Source organism: Astatotilapia calliptera, chromosome 7, assembly GCF_900246225.1.
Source record: "Astatotilapia calliptera chromosome 7, fAstCal1.2, whole genome shotgun sequence".
Lineage (NCBI taxonomy): Eukaryota > Metazoa > Chordata > Actinopteri > Cichliformes > Cichlidae > Astatotilapia > Astatotilapia calliptera.
The window spans coordinates 12,815,459-12,841,710 of record NC_039308.1 but is presented as its reverse complement, the minus strand read 5'-3'; the positions used below and the strand labels follow the sequence as shown (position 1 = coordinate 12,841,710).

The following is a 26,252-nucleotide window of genomic DNA, read 5'->3' as shown; positions in this document are numbered from 1 at the left end:
TTGAGTGCAGTCTTTTTAACTTGGCAATGTTTAAAGTGGATTTAAATAAAATACTGAAAACCTATAATGAATTAAAAGTAAAGCTGTTTTCACTCCTGAATGCTAAAAAATGTCACAGGATCAGGTCTAGTTGTGACCAAAGTTGTAGAAGCGTAGATGCTGTTTTCTTTCCCGTCACCTCTGAACTAGGCCGATGGCTTCCCCTCCCTGAGCTCGGTGCTGTCAGAGGTTTCTTTCTGTTAAAAGGGAGTTCTTCCTTCCCAAAGTTGCCCATTCTCACCTTTGGAAAGACTGCTAGGCGTTGGTGAGTTTGATGCCTGGGTGTTACACAGGCGAGTTCAGCATCTCATGGACTTTGTACAAGGGAGCAGTTAAAGACAGTTTAAAGTTTGATCTAAATGTTTGGACAAGTTCACATATCATGGTAGCAGATCTGACATGTCAGTGTTTTTAACGAAATGCTTGTTAACAGCGTAAATTGACAGTTTTTATATCATTTAACAGTGTCACCATTTGTCTATTACAGTAAGATATAAAGTAAAATCAAGGTTGTTGGGAATTTCATTAGTTACGTTTGCTTCTCAGTGGTGTAAACTGACTAAAGTGATACTGAAGTCATACCAAACAATATCAGATATTACAGATTCACATGCAGTGGAGCTTTTTTCAAATTTAGTTCAATCATTTTGAGGCTCTATATAAAATATTGTTAAGGTTTCAAAGATTTAGTTGCTGTCCTACAAAAACTATTTTTTTTGTTTACAGATTAAGAAACTAAAGTTTGACCTTTTTGAGCTTTAGGATATAAAATATAATTGCTCATTTTATCCTATGAGACATCCCATATGGAAAAGAAATAGTAAAAACTTATAAAAGACTTGCATACGATGTGGCCAACTTCATATAGTGAATCATATAAGGCTTATTTGATTTACTCATGAAAGTGGCCACTTTCTCATTACTTTCATATATTGTTTTAGTAAGTATCCAAAACATACAAGTTTCATTTATATCATTTTTCAAGGGATCTTATATCTGTTTTCACTCTTTCATTTGTTTTCATACAAGATTCACACAAGACAGATACAAACTTTGTAAGATTTATATATATCTTTTCCATATGGGATTTGTGTGAAATAATTAGCATGTAAATTCCTGAGTTCGAGATAAAGTCTTGACCCTTGACCTTAGATCACCAAATTGTAATAGGTTTTTGCCTAAATTCAATTTGGAGGTTTGTGTTTTTCAAATTCACTTAATGTTTTTAAGACATCGCTTCCTCACAATGGGCAGACCCAAAGCTCATAAACACAATGCATCTGTGTCAGTGATAAATAATGTCATGCATCTGGATTGCAGCTCAAGCGCCATGTTGTTGAGTCACTACTGCTAAATATTGGCAGATTTGATCTTGTCATTAATTTTGATCATTTTGGATAAGCACCAGGTTATTAAATACCTAAAATAAAACAGAACATATCTGCACTCCTTATTTTTGTCTGCAGCTTGCTTTCCATCCTGCACAGCATCTCTGTGGAACAAGCATCCTGTTGTGTGGGTTGTTTTTGAGCAACATTGCCTGGTTGAATTAGTCAAGGAATTAATGTGGTGATCATGTGATTGCTGAGTAGCATCATTGTTATGATGCAGTTGTGTTGTTGTTTAGGACACCATTGTTGCTGCATTGTGAGCAGACACCTCATCCATTTACATATTCTTTTGTATTTGTGCCCATGTTATGTACAAGCATGAGTTATCTTCAAATCTAAAAACTTATAACCCGAAACCCCAGGGGTGTTCCTCCTCTAGCTCAGCAGGTAGAGCAGCTCATCTATTAATTGGAGGGTTGGTGGTTCAATCCCTGGCTGCTCAAAGTGCTTGTCTGCTCTCTAAATAGTGAATCTGTAAAGCACTTTGAGTGCTCAGGTAGAGTAGAAAAGTGCTATATAAGAACCAGTCCATTTACCATTTACGATCTTAACCCGAGGCTGGAACATTCCAGTCTGCGTTGATCCAACATGTAGTTACGTTTTTCTAGAGGTGCACAAACTGTTAGGCGGATGGTTACTGCTTAAGTTGCAACCTAGATTTCCCGCTGAATCATAATTCGGACATAAGTAAAGCAACTAACCACTGACTACAATAACACCCAGGATGTCTTCTGTCCTCAGGAATGAAGACCTTAAAGAGATGTTGGAGAGCAACAAGGAGTCGCTCAAACTGGAGGCCATGAAGAGAATTGTCGGGGTGAGTGCATCACAGGAATCCACTAAAGCGTTTCTTTTAAGTAACTGAGCTGTTTTGTGCTGGTAATAAATTTTTTTTTTTTAAATTGTTTCTTTCTTCTTTTTTTTCTCCAGCTCATTGCCAAGGGCAAAAGTGCCTCTGAGTTGTTTCCTGCTGTGGTGAAGAATGTTGCGAGTAAAAATATTGAGGTATGACACGATTGAGAAATAACGCGCACTACTTCATTTATTTTAATGCAGTTCACTGTTATGATTCATTTCGTTCTCACGCAACGCAGCACGTGACTTCCCAAAGCATGACGCCCAAAGGGGGAACTTACAGAACAATAGTTAGATCCACTGAGAATCTTTTTCTTGCTTTAGACGCATGCATGTGCTTGAACATTTAAAGTTAGTGTTTCTACAGAAAGCAAAGCAAGGAAACGGGAAATGGTCGCAGCAGATTGAGATAATATTGTTAAATAGACTCGGTGTAAGAATACAGTCTGTGTTATGGAAATAAATACCTAATACATCTCTTCAGTTGTAAGAAAATGCACCTCTTTGTTAGGTGTATTACATTTCAAGCAAGTTCACAAAGTTGCACTGACTTCTGTGTCTTAGACCGCAAAGTATGATAAAACAGCAGCATTATTATGCAGAGCTAATTAAAATTTGATTATTTCTCAGCCCTACTTTGAGCCATAAATTGGTACAGCAGTAGCAACAGCATAAATATTCTGTAAAGCTGCTGTGAGCTTGCGCCAACATGCCACTGAATCCTGCGAGCCTTGGAAAAACTCACCCACCGCCTATTCCAGTGAATGACCGAACATTAAGCAGCAGCAGCTCAAGAGGCGCTCCCATGCCCAGAGCCTGTGAATATTGATTAGCAGCAGCAGAATAATCAGGTAGCATGAGAGGCAGCATGTAAGCCGGGGCGGTGGGGTGTGGAGGGGGGTCCAGCCAGGCCAGGCGCTGTGTGCGAGGCATGCAGCCGAACCAGCTCGTGGCAGGGGTATGGGAGCAGGTGGGTGGATGTAATTGGGGGAAGAGAGCTCCGAGTCACATCTTCTCTCTCCTGCCTCATACACACCAGCTGCTAAGGTAGTGTGAGGTCTTGGTCTGTGCTTTCTCTCTCTTCTCAGTTTCTGCTCAGCTACAGTATGTCGTGCTAAAAATGGCCTCTTATTTCGCTCCCGCCGTCATCCCTTCTACTTCGTGTCATCTCGAGCTGCCCATGAGCCCCAACAATTAGAGCGTGAGCGTAACTGCACAAGAACATGCAGTTTATTGATAGCGTTTCGTGGTTTAATGTTGGTGCTCTTTGTTTTATTTACTGAATTTTACACTGAAATTCAGGGACAAAATAAAATAACACGAGATGGAGCAAGTTTCATCTGTACTGCACGTAATTGCCTATTTAGCAGTTCAAAACGAAGTCCGTTGCATGCTCTGTGGTCACACAAACCCGATCCTTGAGGGCAGATGGGTTTTGTCTCCTTTTTTTTATAGTGAGTAATGCCATTACTTTCAGCAGTAATGGCCTCAATGATGATTGAGAACTGTGCTGTGAAACCACAGGTCAATACTCGTTGCATTAGAAAGCATGGTGCTGATTACCAGCTAAAGCGCTTGGTGATTTGTACCTAAAATGTAACCTTAGACCTGACCTCCAGCTTAAATCAGGTTATAAATTAAAAATAGTTCCTTAGGTAAATCATTTTTCATAACCCTTTCCTCCCAGTTTCATGGTCTCCAACCCAACAGGCTCATAGGAAGAAAATTAGCTCCGTCTATTCTCTCTCGGAATAGCTGATGTGAATCAGCAGGCAAAGCACCTTTGACCTCTAGTTAAACCTGTCAGAATCCAGAACAAATATTATCTCAGGCTTTCCGGTGAGCAAAGAATAGGTGAGGGAGCCAAAGCACAAGACTCGGGAGGGAAATATAAACACATAATACAGCTCCTCTGTCTGAAACCATTCTCTATTGAGAGTGCAGGTTTTGAAATTAAAACAGGAAAGCTTTCCACCTCCATCGACCCGCCCCCAACCGCCAACCCCCAGTCTTTTAAAATAATAAACTCAAAATTTTCCCTTAGAAAAATCAACATAAAGGAAGCCGATTTTTGTATTGTGTTATATTTTGTACTCTTCTTGTCTGTAAAAAAACAAAACGGTGTGTCCTCACACAAACCTGCTTAAATTTTCCAACACAGCTGGTTTGCTTGATTAGTTTCATGTCTGCTGCAGTGGTTTTTCTTTTATAGCCGTTTCGTTTTATTGCTGTTTTTGATGTCATTGTTCTTCGCAGCTCAAGAAACTTGTGTACGTGTACCTGGTGAGGTATGCAGAGAAGCAGCAGGACTTGGCATTGCTGTCTATTAGCACATTCCAGCGGGCCCTTAAGGTAACATTCAGTCTCTCTGGATGCGGATAGATGAATGTGTTGATGATCAGAGGATGATAAATGTCTCACTTCTCCCTGCTTTTCTCTTGGTGCTGGGAGGCACTGTTTTTGTTGTGGCACACTGTCTCGCTGACAATTTGTTTCTGTGCCAGGACCCAAACCAGTTCATCCGGGCTAGTGCTCTGAGGGTTTTGTCCAGTATCCGCGTCCCCATTATTGTCCCCATTATGATGCTGGCCATCAAGGAGGCTGCAGCTGACCTGTCCCCATATGTGAGGAAGACTTCAGCACATGCGATCCAAAAGCTGTACAGGTAAAGACATCAATGGTAAAGACTTGTAAGTTTTACTGGCTCGTCTTACTGCCTCAACAGTGAACTGAGCAGTAAATGCAGTGAAGGTTGGGCAATGTTGGCATAAGGGACTTTGCCCCGCTTTTATCGCTCTCTTATCTTAGTAGTAGGTGCATGTTTGATGATCAGTGATGGTTCTTTAGAAAACCTGGCACAGTTTTGCTATTTATCTGCACTGCTTCTATCAGATTCTTGAAATTCCTTCATGCTCTATATACCGTAGACCTCTTATGCTTTTCCTTATGTTCTGTTCTATATTGTAGAGACTTGGCAAAAGGCTTTGTGAGTTTATTCCAGTGTACACATAGAAGACAGAAACCGCCCTTACAAAGTGATAAGTTTGGGGTAATAAGTTTACTGTGAGCTGTAGAAGTCCATACATTTGGAAAAAGCTTCAACACATTTTTAAAATGCCTGTCTTCAAACAAAAAACACCTCTAAAATAATCGTTGCTACTTGATTTTGAAGCCTGTATGGCATGGATCAGTCAAAACTTTGCTCTACGTGAGGCTTATCCTATCGTTTTCATGTGCCACTGTCTAGATGTATTGGATTTTTAAAAATGTTTTTATTTTATGATTCCTACGGCAATCGTAGGATATTTAGTGATTCTTTTTGGTATGATAATGTACATTTGGAATTGTGTATATATATTTGCTGTTTGTTACCTGATTTTATGCAACTCGTAGGCTTTGGGGAAGCCTGTTTCACAAAGAACGATCTTATGTTCAGTTTGGAATTTGTATTTTAATTGATTTTTTTTTAAATAAAACGAATGAAAACTGAATATAGGGCTACATACTACTACTCATATTAAACATGGCATGCAACCTGTTTGTGTGAGCACAGCAACTTGTGAAGAGCTGCCAATCACAGGTAAGCGGTTTTAGGAGGTAGGGTTGCCTTAAAAGGGGAGGGGCTAAAACAGCTTGTTTCAGACAGAGGATAAACTGAGGGCCTGTATCAAGCTCTGGATTAGTAGTAGTTTCGGGCTACTGGATTTAATTGGTTATGAAAATGTTTCGTGCTGATCTAACTGGTCTCTGTTAATCAAAAGCAGCTACTCTCCTGTCTGCTAACATACCAGCAGTGTAACCTAGAGTGTTTTACAGGTTAAAAATATGGTCAATGATGATGTTTTACAGTAGTCTAAAGTGAAGCAGTGACGGATTGATGCAGGGAGTGGCTTTGGTTAAACACGCACAGACATACATCTTTGTATTCTGAACGCACAGCAGGGACATGATTTAATTTGTTAGTCTGTATGTGAATAATTGCCATTCTGTAGTTGACAATTAGTTTCCAACCTCTTTGTCTTTTGTCCTCAGCCTCGACCCAGATCAGAAGGAGCAGCTGATCGAAGTGATCGAGAAACTATTGAAAGACAAAAGCACGGTAAGCAGACACAGAGTACCGTAGTGGTTCACAGTACACCTCCCATGTTTGACAACGAAGACCACTGGAGGGCGCCCCAGTCAAGTGATTCTTCTCTTAGCTCTCCATCCCACAGCTCATTCGGCAATGCCACGGTTTGTTAACACCCACTTAAACCCACACATCTTCAGATGCTCCTTGTTAAGTGTCCATTTGGAAGGAATTTTCGCACTGATGCTAGTGTCAGCTTAATTTTCTCAAAGGCCAGCTTCTTCTTTTTTTCAAATTTTCTCCCAAAATGGACCGTAAATGACTTGGATTCTCAAATTCTGCAATTTGGCCAATCACAGACACAATGCAGAAGGTGCATTAGAAGTCAGCAGGCAGCGCATTAATTTGACGAGGTCACAGTGAATACTAAGGGTGCTGAAATGCCAATTTCAAATATGTAGACACTGGCTGGAGGATGCAGTGCGTTGTGTTTGCATGTGCAAATCATGCACAGTTTGTTATAATTATGTATTCATACAGTATGCCTACCATTATATAAACAAAGCAAAGCGGCTTAGGCCAAACGGGAATTGGGGGGGGGAGTGGAAGCCCAGTACCAGATGCATAGCATATTTAGCCCCAGACGCTAACGAAGACAGATGACTTCTCCCTGTTGGAGCCCACATTGTGAGGCAGGGGACAGAGAGAGAGGGCACTATCATCACACAGACGCACAAGCACATCAGTCGGTGATGAATGGTGAAAAACCTAAATGCAGTGGATGCTGAATAGCTTTCAAGTGAGGCGATGCATTCGACGATGCCATGTAGAATTTACAAGTCCCACAATAATGTCCAGAGCTGAATCGGTGCCATCAGAGGTTCTTGTTATATTATATGTAATGGAAAGGGTTACTCCTGCTACTACATTCAAGTGTTAGTGTACTAGCTGGATGGCTGTTTTGTGCTGCCTTCAAAAACTTTCTAGGATCTTTGTAAGTGTGAAATAAAAACCCTGATGATGACATCAGTTGTTATGTATCAGCTGGATTGATTGCGATTGTGAATATTTGTTATGTAGGTTCTGTTATGAACTCAGCGGTCGTACTTACTTTGGGGTGGCAAAGTATTTTTTAATCCTTGACTCATATTAAGAAAATATCTCACATTATGACTGCCTTAAGTTTACAAAGGCGAATATCTCACAAAATACGTGTGGTCCAAACAAACAAATGTGCCGATCTATGATCTTCATCCCTGCTGAAATCTAAAAGTGAAAACAAGACTGCAGTTTAAATAAAAGGGAACAGTTTTAACAGGTATGTTAACACTTGAACACTATTTTCATACAGTTTTGCCAAAAATTAACTGTATATGTCCAAATTTCAAATTACAGACAGCATTAGCTCTCAGCATTAGAAATCTGGACTATTTTGCTTGTCTACTAGAGACTGAGTTGATATATCTCAGCTTTTGCTGGTTTGATTTTCTTCATCAAAATCACATCTGTTGATGTTTGCAGACATGAAATGCTAATTTTCCAGGCTAGCCTCTCGATAATGTTGCTTATAATATTGGAGAAAAAGAAAAGGCATTTGGAGCGGTTGTAAATGACTAAAGATTACATATCTAATTCGTAAAAATAACACAGGCCAGATCGCCATCCTCTGTATGTAATTATTGCATTTTGTATCATTTTTTTATTTTAATAAAAATATCAGAATGTCATTGCTTATGACTAGTCATAACTAGTTCTGGCTTGGATATATGAACATTGGTTGAATATCACATGAATTTGTCAAAAATCCATCTTCTCCTGCTATGAAAAAATGTCATAGTTAAGTTAAAAATTGCAGTTTAGAAAAGAGGCCAATTCCCCAAACTGTGTTTGTCACAAGGTGACTGGAAAGGTCACTATTACCTCTTTTAATTTCACACGTTCCCACGAGATCAGGGAAGTTTGCTAAGGAGATGTCCTTGGGTTATTTGTCTTGTTGTCCAGGGTGAAACATAGAGGAGACTGAGCCTTTCGAATAGCTGTTCCTAACCCCCGGTAAACCCCATTCACCAACAAAGACTGTTTTTAAAGACCTGGTTGAAAACTCATTTTAATTCCTTTGCCTGTAAATCAGATCGAGTTTTGATGGGGGTTTTTGTGGATGTTTTTTAACGCTGTATCACACTTTGATCAATGCCAGTTGTTATTAGATGTGCTTATAAATAATTTAATGAGACTTGACTATAAAGGGTATCCATATGCATTCATGCCTAGACATTTAGGTGTGCTAATGTTTAATGTAGACGAGTCAGCATGTACAGCAGGGTTACGGATCTGGTTTTACATAACGAAAAACATATTTTGTATTTATAAAGCTATTGAAATTTCAGTTTTTAACAACAACTCTATTGGAACCTTACGTTTTTCTGGCAGCTTTTCAGTCAGATTTCAATTTGTTGCACAGTTTTTCTTCATACTAAGTTAGCTGTGTGGCTTAAAGCTGTTGAACTGGTATTACAATGGTGTTAGTGGGAGATGGAAGCATTTGGTTATCATTCAGGCTATGGCGTTGTCCAGGCCTGCTGACATTTACCTTTACAGATGTGCCTCTTTGGTTAAATGGCTGTGACACATGTGGTGGTGGGTGGGGGGGCTGCTTATAGGCAGGATGGTTTAAAGAGAAAATGGGAAGGCCTGATGACAGAGACAACACAGGAGTTTGTGCAGCTGTTTTACCGTGATGGATCTATTATCCAGCCATTACAAGATAAATGATCGATCTCTCCCGTCCTCTCCCCCATGCACCTTCTGCAAAATTGAAATGAGAAGAGAAAGGAGGAGCAGTTGGGGGGAGTGGCAGTGGGGGTACTATGATTAGGGGCTAGGTGAGATGCCCATTAATTTAAGAGAAAAAGGAGAGAGGGAGGGAGGGAGAAAGAAGAGAGTAAGCAGAGGGAGGATAGGCCGACCCCACACCGGGCCATCAATCAAAAAGGCGCGCGTTGTCTCTGACGTGATGACCCAGCACTCTGCCTTCCTGGCACCCTAATTAGAATTCATAGCAAAATAGATGCAAGGAAACGGTTTGAGCCCTTCATAATTTTATAGGAAATTTATTGTTATTAGAAGAACCATTTGCTTAGTGTGATTTTTCCATTACCGGCTTGTCATGCAGGGTAGATAATATGGCCGAGGTAGGGGACGGGGAGGAGGTGTATGAACTCCATAGATTGGGGTGTCAGTTTTGTTGATGGTGCATGTAGTTTACCTTGGAGCTGTGTCTAATGGGGGAAGTTGGTAGAGAATGCACAAAGCCTTGCTGCAGGATGCACGTGCTAAGGAGTGTTGCTTTTAATAGCCTCAGAGACAGGAGAGGGTCAGAAGAAGACAAAAATACACACGACATACTTAAAAATCCATGTTTTACTAAATGCTTTGACTAAGTTAGTCTGCTGTAAAATGTTATTGACACTGATGCTTAAATGAAGGTTGCTGGAAAGATTTATGCTACCGGTCAGACTCTATGAATAGTTTTCATTGGAACGTCTTTCTATATATTACAGTGGTTGTACAAGTGCTTTAAATTCTTTTTAAATTCTGAAATGATTGGATAGAGGTGTGATGATTTAATTTTTGTGGCTTTAACTAATTATTTTTTCTTAAAGTTCCATTTAGACTCATGATGATGATGATGATGATGATAGGATATAGTGAAACATGGTTTAGGGTTATACTTTCAAACTGATTTTTGTGTGAACTACAATTAAAAGTAAGTATAATAATTAGTTTTCAGCAGTTGTTGAAGACCAGATTCAGTTAACCCGGTGGGCTGATGACGGCAGAAAGTTTAAGCGGTACAACCTCAAAGGTGTGGTTGCCTCTGTATTTAAAACAGAGTGTGGACCTGATGATTGAACAGGCTGACTACTGGAAAGACTTGTCAACAGTTTTGCTATATATACAGGAGCCTGGCATTATAGAACTTTGTACAGTGTATCCACAAAGTATTAGAAGTGCGTCACTTATTCCACATTTGATCATGTTTCAGCCTTTTTTCCAAAATTGATTAAATTCATTTTTCACCTTATAATTCTACACAGTGCTGCGAATACTTTCTGGATACACTGATGTAAATAATAACATTTTAAAATTCTCAATTTCACTGAAGCAAGTGAAGCAGTAATAGGGGTGACAGGAGTATGTGTTGTTTTTTGTTGGCAGCCTAACTGCTGCATTCTGGGTTATTTGAAGACATGCAAAGGAGGACTGAGAAATGCACATGAAAAATGAGTTGGAATAATCAAGACAGGAAAAATGAAAGTTAGAATTATGCATGTGTCTGTGTGTGTTACTATTGGCCTTAGTACATTAATCACTGTCCGGAGCGCCATGTCATTCCTTGAATATACATAAAATTCCTGTGCATATCATGAAATATAACTATATATACAGCACTGCAGTATAGTAAAACATACTTGTTTGTGTGTGATTTCTGTGGGAATCTACAGACGGCAGCTATGCACATGCACATCTCTCACACTCACGCAATCAATGCAGGCTCATGACAGTGCTGATGGGTAAATGCTCTGGGTTCCCACAGGGCCACCAGGGGCCAGAAGGCTTTAATTGGGAAGACTGAATTCTGCTCCCTTTCTCTTCATCTTCACCTGCCTGCGATAATGCTGTTTGCATATTAATACACTGCCGTGTCACTCACTCAGCCTTGCAGTCAGTCAGCGAGGCAGCAGGCAGTTGGGTGATGGTGTGGGTGGGAGTGGGAGGTGAGCAACAGTCAAATGGGTTTTTTCCCTTTACCAATAAAGCATAGTTGATTATTGGATCTCTCAGCTGCTGCTTCCTCCTTGGCTTGCTTTCCACATGAACTGAACACTTATGCTTGAGAAAAACACTCTGACTGATGGGCTTCTCTCAAACACAAAGCAGTAGAAAACTTATGTTTTTAAGTGCAAACAATTTACTTTCAATTATCAACTAACTGCTTACAGGATGAACTGTGTATTTTAATCAAAGCTGTAAATTGCCATTGCTTTTTTGAAAGTGCAATTATAATACTTTGCATCCAGGGTCACGTCTGTTAACCAGTGTTTTATTTCTCTAGAGTTTGTGTATATTGCAGCTTAGCCAATTTGCTTAACAAATCTATACAACCCTCATTAACTCACATGTTAACAGTGGAGTGAAATAAATGGGGGGGGGGGGACATTTTCCTCACGAGTTTGCTTCTCTCTGTTCTTTGTTTTAATTTTGATCCTTTCTATAGCTGGTGGCTGGGAGTGTGGTCATGGCCTTTGAGGAGGTGTGCCCAGATCGCATCGATCTGATCCACAAGAACTACAGAAAACTGTGTAATCTGCTGGTGGATGTGGAGGAGTGGGGCCAGGTGGTCATCATCTCTATGCTGACCCGCTATGCCAGGACACAGTTCACCAGTCCCTGGACGGAGGTAAGGGTTTCATGGGCCAAAAAGCAATAGTGATTCACATTTGTAAAGTACCAGTTACATAGACTGTATGTAAAAGATGTGCAAAGCCAGTGTGACGCCACCTGTTGATTTTTTTTGGACTGCACATTTGTGAAACAGTTGACTGCTGTTATGTTTTTGGAGACAGAAGTTACCATATTAAGACAACAGGGTTGGATTATGCTAAGAAGCTTGGTTAGCACACTGCATCTATAAACTGCATGGGTGCATCACACGGGCACAGGCTATTTAGTGCTATCAAACAGACTAATAACTCTCCTTGTACTTCACACCAAACCACATTACTTGATAGCTATTGCCTTTTTAAGCATTCTCCAAAGTGAACCATGAGCTTAAATGCACTCGAGATCACCAGTTCAGTGACTTAAATTAGAGGAAGTGAGGCCTAGCAGACAGTTGGCCACAGCTGCCTGTGTCAGCACATCTGTCAAAGTGGTCCGTGCCAAAAATGGCAGTTCCTGGAATAGCCACTTAACACCAGCTCCGAAAGAGAGTCAGTCTCTATAAACATCCAGGTTAAAAAGCATAAATTTAGAGCATTAAAACACACGGTTTAATGGAGTTATCTGACAAATAGTACAGTCCACATGTTTGTGCTTCATTTTTTATGACAGTCTTACTTATGAATTAATTGGACATGTACAGTTTATAGATGCATCTCACCAACCAAGCACTCCAACAAGACTTAAAAGGCAGTGTTCCTTCAGCTTGAGGGCTAGGCATTTTTAGTTCACAAGAATCCAATAAAAATCATTAATTGTAATTTTGTTAGAGGGTTATTTTTATTAAAATAGTTTTGTGCATTAGTTTGATGTACTATGCTTGTGTTTCAGGGTGCTGAGTTTGATGAGAATAAAGCCTTCTATGACTCTGACTCTGAGGAAAAAAAAGACCAGACAGAAGCAAAGCCTTACATCATGGATCCAGATCACAGGCTGCTGCTCAGGAACACCAAACCTCTACTGCAGAGCAGGAACACCGCTGTGAGTCACTCAAACGCTGACATGTAGACACAAGTTCAGGTTTAACCCTGGGTTTTCATGGTTACTAATGTGGTTCACATTGCCATGGTAACTCATGCTCCATCAATAAGAATCTGTATCGCTGATTGATTAGCATCAGTGTGAGATGCAGAGAAACAGACTGGTGCAGTCGGGCGGTATCTGCAGAAAGATAGGAGGTAAATTTACTGTTTTAGTTTTTGTTAAAACAGTGTCACTGGTCTATAGTTATATGCCAAGTCTCTATGAAATGAGTTGCAAAAGTTTTATTCATGCAGGCCTGGAGAACAGTCGGTAACAGCTGGTCATTGGGGAAAAGGGTATATTCTGCAACCATTTGATGGGTGGATGCTGAAGGTTGCTGGAAGCATGAAATTGGTGGCAAAGAGGTATACAGTACTGCACCAAAAACCCTCTTTGTGATTGCTGTAGTTGTTAAAATATTGCCACAGCACATATTTTAATTTACTTACTTTACTTTTACTTTGAAGGAGAACATTCTTCGTTTCAAGTTTCAGTATAGCTTGGAGAGAATATAGCGAGTGTTTGCAGTGTGTAGGAATTATAGGTAACTGCAGCAGCCTTCTAGCAGCCAAAATGATCATGCAGTGTTTTTCATCTGGAGACAGTGGGCAACATTCAGCAACAATCATCCCTGATCAGTTGGGAAGTGAGAGACCAGAGGTTGCCTGTCACAGACAGATCTCTAGACCTGTTTGATTCAGACGTCAGGCTAACAAACTGTAACACCATCTGTAGAAGCAGTCCCCTCATAAACAAGTTACAGGCTCCATTCACACATTATTATGGCACTTTTTTTAATGGTATGCAAACATGCATAGACTAATACGACTGTTTTTAGTCGAATGAACACACATCCAAAGTTGATGGACATAGTAGGAAACACAGCGTCTCTTTGTGTCTGTTGCCTACTGAACACATCAGCTAATGCTGTTGTAACCCTGGAAGGACACATTTATGTGCAATAACACATTCACTCAAAGTACTACATACAAAGGACACGCCACACACACAAAGACACGAGAATACCTGTCTTAATGCGCCACACAAGCCTGAATAAAAGCGATAAAAACCAGAGTGAGTGCGGGTCTCCATCATCCGGGAGCCTCAAGGTCTCTGTCGCTATGTAGCAGCGGGAAGGAAAAATGCTCCCAAATGAAAGTGTTGATTAAAATGTGACATGCTGTGTCTTTACTCATGACAACACGGTGACATCCTCAATCTTCATAGACGCCCGAAGCCTCTCATTGTGCCTGCAACGACGGACACACGTCCTCCTGCTATTTAAAGCGCTTCTGAAAAATGACTTTTAGAGTCTCTTTGAGAGTGCCGGTGTAGAGCCTGAGCAAATGCATGTGAAGGAAGACGATTTTAGTGTGAGCAGACAGAAAGTAACAAGTTTGTTTTAATAAGATGCTGTGAGATAATCTACTTATTATCTTATTGGGTTGATATTTTTAGGTAGTGATGGCTGTTGCTCAGCTTTACTGGCATCTGGCTCCTAAACATGAAGTCAGTATTGTCACCAAGTCACTGGTTCGACTCCTGAGAAGCCACAGGTAAATAATAATAATAATAATAATAATAATAATAATAATAATAATAATACATATATATGTGTGTATATTTATACAGCATTTGCGTATTTGCTGCTAGTGACTATGTCCATGTCTGAATGTGCTGTCTTCTTGCTGTTGTGTGCAGAGAAGTGCAGTACATTGTGCTTCAGAACATCGCCACGATGTCTATACAGAGAAAGGTGAGTGCTCATGGATAGCAGAGGGATGAGAGTGTGTTGGGTTGATGCAGCCTGTGTAGTAACACGAGTTCTCTTCAAACAGGGGATGTTTGAGCCCTTCATTAAGAGTTTCTATGTGAGATCGACAGATGCCACGCATATCAAAACACTAAAGGTAGCCCCTGTTTTATTTTCTGCATTATGTACATGTAAGATCAAATAAGAATACTGAGCTTAGTATTATGTGTAATAGTATAATATTATGTACAAGCTTGACACATTTAAATACTGCCATATTGGCTTTTGAGCCTCTTTGACCTTTTCGTGAACCTAACAACAGTCACCTTTCTGTTTATGATTTTTCCAGTTGGAGATCCTGACCAATCTAGCTAATGAAGCTAACATCTCCACAATTCTGAGAGAATTCCAGGTTTGTTGTTTTCTTTGTGTGATTAGATGTGTTACCTACTTTCCAGTTGGGGTATTACACTGAGTACATCTGATCTTTCTTTTTATTTATTTATTTTTTCCAAGACCTACGTGAAGAGTCAGGACAAGGCGTTCGCAGCAGCTACCATCCAGGCCATCGGCAGGTGCGCCACCAACATCTCTGAGGTGACGGACACATGCCTCAACGGTCTGGTGTTGCTGCTTTCTAATAGAGACGGTAAAAAGCCCTCACTGAATAGTTACCGGAATCCATATTTGCACTTTGAGCTCGTCATTAGAGATGTCGGCTCTGTCCAGTTTTGTGAAGACTTGTTTCGGTTCTCCAGAGACCGTGGTGGCCGAGAGCATCGTGGTCATCAAGAAGCTGCTTCAGACTCAACCCACTCAGCACGGTGACATCATCAAACACATGGCCAAGCTCTTCGATAACGTCACTGTACGGTTCATGATTGTGCTGCTCGTGAAAGTTATCACTGGAGCATTGTGTCTGAAATAACACTGTGACAGGTGCTGCTCTTTGTCTCTGATATGTCACCCTCAACTGCAGGTTCCCATGGCCCGAGCCAGCATCCTGTGGCTGATGGGAGAGTACTGCGAGAAGGTGCCAAAGATTGCGCCCGATGTACTGCGCAAGATGGCAAAGACGTTCACAGCAGAGGAGGACATCGTCAAGCTGCAGACTGTCAATCTAGCTGCAAAGCTCTACCTGACCAACTCTAAGCAGGTGCAAAATAAGACATGCAGAGAAAAATCAAGTGTGTGTGTGTGTGTGTGTGTGTGTGTGTACAGAGCTGTGAAGCAGTTTTAATGTAATGCATCTTCTAGAGCCACTTGGTGTCTGCAGACCCATTGAGTCAGATGAGGTAAAATTGGTGTGTGAGCTGATTTTATGAGCCCAGACGCTGCCTTCTCAAAGCACATTATCACACCTCTTGCTCCTTGTAATGACAATTCAGTAAAAGATTGGGGCGATAATGCTGCTGTCACGACAGGAGCAGATTTTGTTTTTATGTCTACCTAAATCATTTATGTTGGTGCAAGTGCTCTGTCTCCCTGTGCTTGGGTGAGACGGGGGTTTTGAAGTAAGGACTCTAGCCTTGTGGAGAAGGAGATGCCTGTTGATGAGCGACACTCACATTTGCTCCTGGCTCAGTTCAGCTGGTTGTACACCAGGTTTGCAGGCATCACTGAAAGAGTTCATTGATTTCTAAAGTGTTAGTTGGATGTTATGCAAACGTGTCTGCTTTATGCTTCCACAGCTCTGTCCAAAACAGCACCTCTAATGATATATTTTTAATTATTTTATTTATTTATTTTTAACTGGTTTCATCTTCCTCTTAAATACTTGAATTGTTTCCTTGACATTTTTTGTTGTGCTTGACTTTTTCAAATATTCACAACCTAATGGTCTGTCTTGGGTTGGTCTCCTTTCAAGTTTCTAATCTCGTGGGGACCTGCTGGTTAAGTACATAAAGCATTGAAACACCCACACTTTTGTCCCCAGACCAAGCTGCTGACCCAGTACATCCTGAACCTCGGCAAATACGACCAGAACTACGACATCAGAGACCGAACACGATTCATACGGCAGCTGATAGTGCCCAACGAGAAGAGCGGTGCGCTCAGCAAGTACGCTCGACGCATCTTACTGGCCCCCAAACCGGCTCCAGGGCTCGAGTCTGCCTTCAAAGGTACTTTTAAATACCTTTTCCATTTTCAGATTAAATTTCATTCCTCTCCCGCATCACTGAATACATATTAGCTGCTCATCTATTTCAAACCTAGTGGCTCTATTTCCTGCAGTATGCAAAGTTGATTCAGGCTGAGGTTTTATTATTCTGCTGTGTGTGTGTGTGTCTCTCTGAAGGGCAGTTAGGTCAGAAACCTTTACCTCACACTAATGAGATGGGTAAATTATTGAGCTCATGCTAACCTTTTTTCCGGCTTTCTCATTTAGCTGTCTTTTCTTTCTCTCCCCCGCTTGACACCAGAGAAAAGCTGCCTTCTACAACATTAACATTCCAGCTCAGTTTGCACTTACTGGATGTTTATGAATGTGTTAACGGCCTCTGTCATTCTTAATATTCAGAAGTAGTCCTTTTTTGTGGTTGGCAAATCACACCTCCCAGAGCACACGCACTGATTGTCTTCTTGTGCCGCCATTTGGGAAGGCAGAGCAGGGAGTGTGATCACGTGTTATCATAGACAGAGAGGTGACGGTGCTTGGTGGAGAAGATGCCACTATAAGCTGTTTCCTTCATTTAGAACACAGTGAGGTCATTGCTGCCCCATCCCATTTCTCCACCACTTATTAAACTTTTTTTTTTAAAACTTTTTTATTTTTTCCCCATAATTTTTCTTCTTGATACTTTCAGATCGAGACCGTTACCAGCTTGGCACTCTCTCCCACAGTCTTAACCTTAAAGCCACTGGGTACCAGGAGCTCCCAGACTGGCCTGCTGTTGCTCCCGACCAGTCTGTGAGAAACGTGGAGATTGTTGAACCAGTAAGAAATCCACCTTCCTAAACGTCTTTACACACCAGATGTGTAAAATTCAGGAGACTATTTTACGCATTAAAAATGTTTTTTTGGACTCACTTATATTTAATGCGGTCACTTTTTGTTGTTGTGTTTTTCACAGTGGGTTTTTTGAATACACATTTTCTGCAAAAACACAACACACTGAGTGTGTGTATATGTTACATGACAAGTTCAGATGTGTTGCTTTTTTGCCTTTTACACACTCCTCATCATATTTGCAGTATTCAAGATGTGTAACGAAAAACGTGAGCCAAATCAGACATTCAAAACTAGCTCAAATGTGAGGAAACTCATGCCCTTAGGGGAGGAAAGAGAATGCACCACATCTCAGTCCTGATTCTAGAAGTCATAGGCTCTCTGTTAACATTATGAAGCATTTGTCAGGAAAAAATGAGAAGATCATTGGTTTTACCTCCAACTATTACTTGGCTGACTGGAGGGGAACTCCAAACTGACTGTTTTTAAAGGTGACAAGTTTTCCTAATTTCCAGCTGCAAATCTTTATTCTTGTTTTCAAATTACACTTCAAAGTAGTTCTCATTTGCTGCATACTTGGCCTTTGTGCAGCACCTTAGATTATTCTGTGAGGATTTATGAAGTGGTGCATTTTTCTCATTTTTCCCACATTTTATCAGTCAACCAATGACTGAGCAACACAGAAAATATAGAAAAGAAAACGTAGAAAAGATTTATTTATATTTTAAGCATGATCATTTACAACCTTTATAGAATTATTCTTGTGTTTAGTTTAGTTTTTATTTTGTGAGGGACATTATTGCTTTAGCATTTTCTCTCAGGTTTATCACTGTTACTTTGTGTGTCTCCTGATGCAACAATAAGCAGCAATAAAGCGGTGGTGTCAACAAACTTAAGTCTGAGCTTTAGCAGAAACATATTTGGGGATTTGGTGGTGACGACATACTGCTAAAAACTCCTTTAATTGAAAAAGCCACTGCTGGTTTTGCTTAATTGAGTACATTTAGGAAGCCTGTGTGGAGTGACCAGCAGCTACACAACGTGCAAAATGTGAACATGCCTCTGTTACGTGTTAGGAATCAGATTTTATAGATTCTAACTCATGCTTAAATTGCGGTCCATCTTCCCTCTGCTGTGTCCGTTTAGCTGAGAGAGTCGGCACCAATAGTTGGGAAGACCAAACAGCCTAAATCTGACAAGTTTTACTCAGATGATGAAGATGAGAAAGAGGAGGAAGGATCCGACAGCAGCGGCAGTGGAAGTGAAGACAGCAGCAGCAGCAGCGAAGGTTTGTTTCTATCTGTCCGATTTAAAGTTTCCCCTTTTATGAGGCTAAGTTAATGTTGTTGGTTATTAGCATAACCAACATTAGCATGACTGGTTGATTTAGTGACACACTCATTATTTGAGGCCATGATCCGACTATCCTGCACGGGGCAAAGCATATCAAAGTTTGGTATCTTGTTTAGAAGCTGGAGGTGTAAAGCACAGCAAAATTTTCACTGCGTTAAAACTTCCTGTGTGTATGGTTCTCGATCCATGCATCCATTTTTATTTTTATTTTTTTTACCATTTATCAAATCAAATCTGAGATGCAGGATCAGCAGTGTTGTAGACACAAGCAAAATAGAACACACAACATTTTACTAAGCATAATAACATTAAACTATACAGATTTGTTAATGTGTTTTTCATTTTGATGTGTTTTCAAAAGTGTTTGATTTCAGAAATGTGTCTCTAATTTTATCCTTCCGTCTATTTTTCTGATGTTTATCCAGGTCTGGCTAACTGATCATTTTGAGAATTTACAAATTTGAGCTGAACAACATTTGATGTTGTTGTGCTTTTGGTTTGGAATATATTAGTGTTGAGCAGCAGTCATTTCAGAGTCCTGATGATTGACAAGCTGTTAGCCAGTGAAGTTTTAGATCCATCCCTCATTCATCACGTGCAGTTGCAAAACAACCAACTAAAACTTAAAGAGGGGCCTTCAGAAATAAGTAGTAGCTGCAGCACAGATCAGAGTCAGCAGCAAACAGTGAGGCTGGTAATTGATAAATAAAATGACAAAAATCGTTTGTATTTGATATACAGGTGGAAAGTGTGCCCCCCCCCCCCCCCCCCCCCCCCCCTCCAAAAAAAAAAAAAAGCTATAAATGCATACTATAAGGTGCTAATTGACTGTCAGTACATTTAGTGGCTGTTGCTGAAGAAATTAAGATCATAAGTAATATGAAAGGAAATTTCAGCAAAGAATAAAGTCTGATTTGTTTTGGGTTTAATATGTACAGTGTCCATGTGTCTGTACAGAATCGGGCAGTGAGAGCGAGGAGGAAAGCAGTGAGGATTCAGAGAAGACCTCCAGTGATTCTGGAAAAAGCTCCAGTGGATCTGAAAAGAGCTCCAGTGAGTCTGAATCAGATCAAAAGAAGAAGAAAAAGACCAAGAAAGCACCGCAGAAGAAAAGCAAGCCTGCTGGTGACAGGTACACTGAAATCCCTGCTGTCTGTCACAATCTGAAAGCATAATTTTTCTTCCCTGCAAAGGCGGCGTGTCCAGATGTTACCTGCGTCTTTCTCTTCTTCTCTTTCTGATTCAGCAGTTTATATTATTCATCACAGCCCACTCACAGTTACAGTTCTTAATGCTCAGTTGTAGCTTTCCTCCACTAAACCCCTCAGACTTGATATGTCAGGATTTACATTAGCACCTATAGTGTGGATAGAGGATGCAAAATTTGCTCAATCATATTTTAAAAAAAAGGACATTCAAAACAAAATGTGACAATCAGAAAATGTTGTAAAATCTCAACTTAAAAAAAGGTATAGCTGTATTCAAACTGGCATGTATATGGATACCGGAGTAAAGCCTAGCAGTCGTCCAGCTCGAAGCCATGGTCTTTGTGCCAGAGTCTTTGTCTCATCTACTTCTAAGATATGCGAGGGGCATGGAAACTAAATCCAGTGGATCTCTTAGAAGGAAAAAACCAAACATTATAATGGTCTGTAGCTACGCAGCCCCATACACAACCAACTGTACTGCACGGTGTATTTTGACATCTTTCTGTCAAAACCAGCATGAACTTTTTCTGCAGTTTGAGCTGCAGTAGCTCCTCGTCTGTTGGATCGGACAACACGGGCCAGCGACCTTGGCCACCCATGACTGTAGTTTGTGTTTTTTAGCACTGTTACTTGGATCAGTTTTCATAGATACTGACCACTGCAGACCAGGAACACCTGACGAGAGCTGCAGTTTTGGAGAAGCTCTGATCCAGTCGTCCAGCCATCACAATTTGGCTCTTGTCAAACTCTGAAATCTTTATGCTTGACAATTATTTTCATCAACTTTGATAACAAAATGTCCACCTACTCCCTAATGTGTTGTCCCACCCATTAGCAGGTGCTATGATGAAGAGATGATCAGTGTTACTCACGTCACCTGTCAGTGGTCAGAATCCTTTGCCTGATCGTTTATGTTTCTAGTTAAAGTCTTCTTGGAGATTCACATGGAGGGAAAAAAACATCATACACACCTGTTACACTCTATATGCACCATCTCTCTCTCTCTCACACACACACACACACACACACACGATGGCAGCACTGCTGGAATATTGTTAGCGCGAGTTCCATTAACAAGCTAATCAATGAGAATTTTCCTCCAGTAGCGTAACCCACATTTACATGGCTAATGGATAATGACTTTTGATTGGTCATTTAACAGCCCGGTGTTACCAGTGAATGAGATTTGAGTCATTACTACTGAGTATGCTCACGTACACTCTCTTACACACTAGCAAATTTAGTTTCTTATGCACTCTACTTCATTTGCTCATGGACACACAAACTCACACCGAATGTACCTGATTTCACTGTGTGACAGGCCGGCGGCTGACCCTGTTCTCTCCATTAGAGAGTATAATTAGAGCAACTCACCCCAGTGCTCAAACACACACAAACACGCGCACACACACATACACACGGTAATTAGAGCAGCTCACCCCAGTGCTTCCACAACAAACACAGCATAATGCCCTCATTATGGCCCAGTCATTTCAGGCAGGGCCTAATCAGGCCCACAGTGATTTATATCACTTTTTCCTGTTCGCAGCAAATGAAATCTGTAGGCCAAATTAATACTGGCTTTTCATCATCGCCCAAGTTAAAAAGCCAGTTACCGTCACAATTCCCCTCATTAATTTAACGGCTGAAAATCCCAGGCAGGCGGAGTAAACACTCATTATCGGGACAAATTGAAGAGGGACAGCAAGACTGAAAGAGAGAGGAGAAAGATGGAAAAAATCTTTTTGAGTAAATGCAACATTGAATTAACTTCACAAACAAAAACAGATTGATCTTTGTTGTTCTAATCAGGGCTGAAGCTTTCAAGTTGGATGCAAAATAGGAAAACAATAGCACCAAGTTTGTTTTATTTGTTGGCTTCCAGACTGTTTTATATTATGGAATAAATAAATATTTTACTTTTAAGAAATAATGGAGAGTGTTGGGTTTTTCTGTTTTAATGTGTATTCTCTGACTACTAAGCTCATTTTGTTTTCTTCTTCAGTGACTCTGATGAAAATGGCAATGGACCTGTAGGCCAAGCTAGCAGCTCATCCTCTGAAAGCTCCTCAGACTCTGAGTCAGACTCTGAGTCAGACTCGCCCGCACCCAAGAAGAAGACTGAAGAAAAGGCCAAGCCCAAGGTGACGATATAATGCATGGATGAAGTGGGCCTATTTGGATTTAACTGCGAGTGAGAGTTTCTAACTTTGAGAACAGAGGCTGCCAACAGCATCAGTGCAGTTCCACCAAAAATAAAATGCATTTGCTTTTTCCAAAGATGGTGGGGTCGTGGGTTGTTTGCAGTTCGTTGATCTGTCGTTTCAGCCTGGATCAAATGACCCTCAACTACTGCTTTGTTGTACAAGGTTGAGGCTGATTCTGCCCACACCGCTTATCTTCTGTTGGACAGTAGCGCATGCCAAAAATCATGTCGCATCCACTGGCACGCACCACTGTTTTGCCTTGGCTTTTTATTACGTGATTATAGGATTACTGGGGATCGCTCTGTGTCATTGCAATATCTCTAAATTGAATGCAATTGAATTGAACTTCAGCTTATTGGTCGCTGTAGTTGCACACGTTTGCAATAATGGCCTTGAATTAGTGTCTTTGTAGAACTTCTTAGACTATTAAAAATACACATTATAAATGAAATTTAAGGGGAGAAAGATCCATTATGCAGTGCTAAAGAGAAGATAATGGTATAAAACAATACAGGAAAACACACCTTTGTCACATTAAAATGTATGATATTGTACTATATTTACAATGCATAATGTCTAAATCAGTATAGAGTATGATATTAGGATAATGGCCCTGCTCTGCTTAGCCTTCTAAATATTAATGTGCAGTTCTCGCAGCGAGTTTTTGTTCTGTAGGTGCACAAGAGCTTCTAAATCAGGATTTATACCTTGGGATATGATTTGGCTCCACTATACCACCTTTTGTTTTTTCCCTTCCAGCCTTTCATTTGGCCCCTTTCAGCTCTTACAATCTTTTTCTTATCTGTTTTGCTCATCACATTATTTCTCGCCCTCCGTTTGCTTTTCTGCACTATGAAATTCTCATTTCATACACTTTGTCATTTGGGCATGGCTTATGAATTATGCATCTCTACCTTTCTTTCTACACCTCTCTCTCTGTCTGTCTTGCTCTATCACAACACCCTTTAGTAACAAGGTTTCCGTCTCTATTACCACCACCGAGCGTCAATCAGAGAAAATCTGATAAGATACGGCCTCTAACTTTATGGTTTGTTTTCACTCATATCACATTGGTTTTTCCCCCCCTCCCTATCTGCTCAGCTTGGGCTATGCAGAGTGGAATTTTATGGCTCTTTATGCGATGTGAGTGGTGCCAGGTTGGTTAGTAGGGTATGGAGAAGGAGCGATAAAAGCCCTCTTACGTTTAAGCACTGTTTTATTGTCAACACCGTACAAGCCTGACTCAGTTGCAGAGGGTGGTGAGTAGCAGTTGTGACTCAAAATGACATGTGACCGGTCACTGAAAATTCCAGACATGTTACCCGTGAACGTGGGATGAATGTGTTCAGAGACACTGTTGGTGAAATTGAAATTGAAACCATCATGTTGTTGTGCTTTCTTTTTAGGTGGCAGTGAACTCCAAGAAGGAAGTCTCTTTACTGGATCTAGATGACTGTGAGTTTTCCTACAGTTTCCGCTTGCATAAACTCACATTAACAAGAGCAGCAGGCTTCACAAAAAAACCTCTGATGTGTATTCTATTTCCCCACCGCCCAAAGTAGCAAGCAGACATAGATGATCAAGTCCTGGTGAGGAGAACTGAATTGTACCAGTTAGAGGTAGAGAAAATATTGGACTTGCATTAATCGCTTGGCTAAAAATAAAGTGCAGTTCATTGGAGAACTGTAGTGTAGGCATTCACAACATCACGTTAGAATTTGTAGTAGAGTTTAAATATTTACAACGTGTGGACCAAGAGGCGGAAACCTCAGCTGAAAAAATGAAGCCAGAGTGCCAAAAACTGCAGTTTAGTTCAGACACTCCCAACTTTGCAGCATGGAAAAGCCTTTTTAACTGTATAGCTAGTTTCCCACCTCATAACAGCTCTGAGTGAGGTGAATTTATGTATAACTCGTCCATCTGGAGGATTATGTCCAGATGTCCTGACACAGGCAGCTGCAGCTGGTCGCTATCATCTCACCTACTGAGTCACTGACCTGCAGCCCTCTATTTTGCGCCTTTGAAGCATCTTAATGGATTGTCTTGCTAATATTGCTGTGAGGTAAAGACTGCCCAAGAAGTTTTAGCTTCAGGTCTTTTGAATGAAATTCGAGTGTTTTATTGGTCTATTACTTTGCACTAATTAGCTGATATGTGTATATGTCTGATGCATCTGCACAGTTTATGGAGACAGCTTGCTAACCAATTTTCCTGGAGTTATTTGATAAATCGCTTCTCCTCCAAATGAGATCATCTCTGGCTCCAAAAGCTAACAAAGCATTGAGGTTTCAAAATGTGTTCCATCTTTTATACTCTCTATGGTGTGGGACTGTATTTAACCATATAGATGTCAGTTCATGTATCGGCTTACAATTTGTAGGTAATCATCCTGTAGAAAACCTTTGCTGAAACTCATCTCACATGTCCGTGCACACATTTGCTGCACGTTTATCTGTGACTGATGCAAGCTATCAAATATAGAAAGCAAAAATGTCATTAACTTCTGTCTTGGACATAACTCCGTGGATACTGGTGCAGTATCTGTGGAACTCAAGGGAGGCATAAAAGACGAATGCTTACAGGGATTTGTAGGATGAGGATGGAAAAGAGCTCTAAACTTTTTGTTCATTTCTTCAGTGGCAAAAAACATTCAGAGTGTTTACAGTGCAAAGTAAAACACCACAGTTTTTATGTGATATTAAAAAGTGCCGTTCAGCTTGTGTGGAACAGGAGAATCACAGTTTGAGGAGTAGTTTATGTTAAATTGTGTGTCTAACTCTGCATCCAGATAATCTTCATGTTTTGGGGTTTGAATCAGGTTTTCCTAAATTACTTTTTGACACAAGATCCCATGACCCTGTTGACATTTATATCAGTATGACTGCTCACGTTCAATGCTGAAATATTTTTATACGTCAGTTTGCTCTGACATGTTGTGACGTGACTTAATAATAACACTGGAGTAAAAGTTAAACAGCCTTCAGTTGCTTTCTTTTGTCATAAAGTATTATTATTATTAATATTGTAATTATATTTTAAAAAGTAACTTTGTGTGCGACATCGCTGTAGTACCGTAGCTTTAATAATCTTTACGTTGTTGTTGTTTTCTTTGCGTTCTTTAGTTTCTCCTGCACCCACCAACGCACCAAAGCCTTCTGTGCTCTCTCAAAGTCTGCTGTCCGACCTCGAAGGCCTTTCTCTCTCCAACATCTCCTCCACTGTGCAGGTTAGTGTGTGTGTGTGTGTGTGTGTGTGTGTGTGCGCGTGTGTGCATGCATGTATTAGATGCACACAGGCTGATATTTCCTCCATCAATGTGTGTTGAGAGTCAGTCGTTCCTTTCTGTCTGACACTGACAGTACAGCAGAGCAGCATATGAGATGGTGAAATGAGCCTCACTCCCTTGTGGAACATTTCTGCTCCAGACGCCAACTATTGACCTTTTCTGCCTTGTTATATTTATAGCAAGTCAGGATGGTCCAACAGCTCTCGTTGTTTCCTGTATCTCTTATAGTCTGTCTTTCTCACCGTCACTGTCTTTTGCACTTCCACACCCTTGATCTCTATTTCTCTCTCGTCTCTGAGTCCATCCCCTCGCTCTCTCGCGCGCTCTCTCTCTCGCTCTCGCTCTCTCCCTTATTTCTCTCCTCCTCCTGTGTCACCCTCCATCTCTCTCTGTCAGATGTTGTGTCCCTTGTGTCCTCATGTTGTGTATATCTGATGGTTGACCTTTCCCAGTGTGACGGCTCCTTTCTCTCCTCAGTATATGAGCGACTCTGCATGTCTGTGTATTTTGTATCTTGTCTCCCTCCTGGGAGGGAAATGTCCAGACTATTCTTTGTGCTGTTGCTGTGTCTTATTTTGTGACACAGCTGTATGGAAACTCTGCTCTTTGACAATGT

General features: G+C 40.7%; 1 protein-coding gene across 2 annotated transcripts in view; it reads left to right on the top strand.

The window, feature by feature from the left end:
- The window catches only part of ap3b1a (adaptor related protein complex 3 subunit beta 1a), a 58,277-nt gene that overhangs the window by 7,841 nt on the left and 24,184 nt on the right, over positions 1-26,252 (top strand). For both annotated transcript variants that reach the window (XM_026173156.1, XM_026173155.1), the window contains exons 2-22: positions 2,172-2,247; positions 2,361-2,435; positions 4,542-4,637; positions 4,790-4,950; positions 6,318-6,384; positions 11,633-11,815; positions 12,688-12,837; positions 14,338-14,435; positions 14,581-14,635; positions 14,718-14,789; positions 14,982-15,044; positions 15,149-15,281; positions 15,391-15,500; positions 15,612-15,788; positions 16,569-16,755; positions 17,440-17,570; positions 18,729-18,870; positions 19,893-20,067; positions 22,149-22,287; positions 23,757-23,805; positions 25,473-25,576. In XM_026173156.1, coding sequence (XP_026028941.1) covers positions 2,172-2,247; positions 2,361-2,435; positions 4,542-4,637; positions 4,790-4,950; positions 6,318-6,384; positions 11,633-11,815; positions 12,688-12,837; positions 14,338-14,435; positions 14,581-14,635; positions 14,718-14,789; positions 14,982-15,044; positions 15,149-15,281; positions 15,391-15,500; positions 15,612-15,788; positions 16,569-16,755; positions 17,440-17,570; positions 18,729-18,870; positions 19,893-20,067; positions 22,149-22,287; positions 23,757-23,805; positions 25,473-25,576 — 2,443 coding nt within the window. The remainder of the gene's footprint in view (positions 1-2,171; positions 2,248-2,360; positions 2,436-4,541; positions 4,638-4,789; positions 4,951-6,317; positions 6,385-11,632; positions 11,816-12,687; positions 12,838-14,337; positions 14,436-14,580; positions 14,636-14,717; positions 14,790-14,981; positions 15,045-15,148; positions 15,282-15,390; positions 15,501-15,611; positions 15,789-16,568; positions 16,756-17,439; positions 17,571-18,728; positions 18,871-19,892; positions 20,068-22,148; positions 22,288-23,756; positions 23,806-25,472; positions 25,577-26,252) is intronic.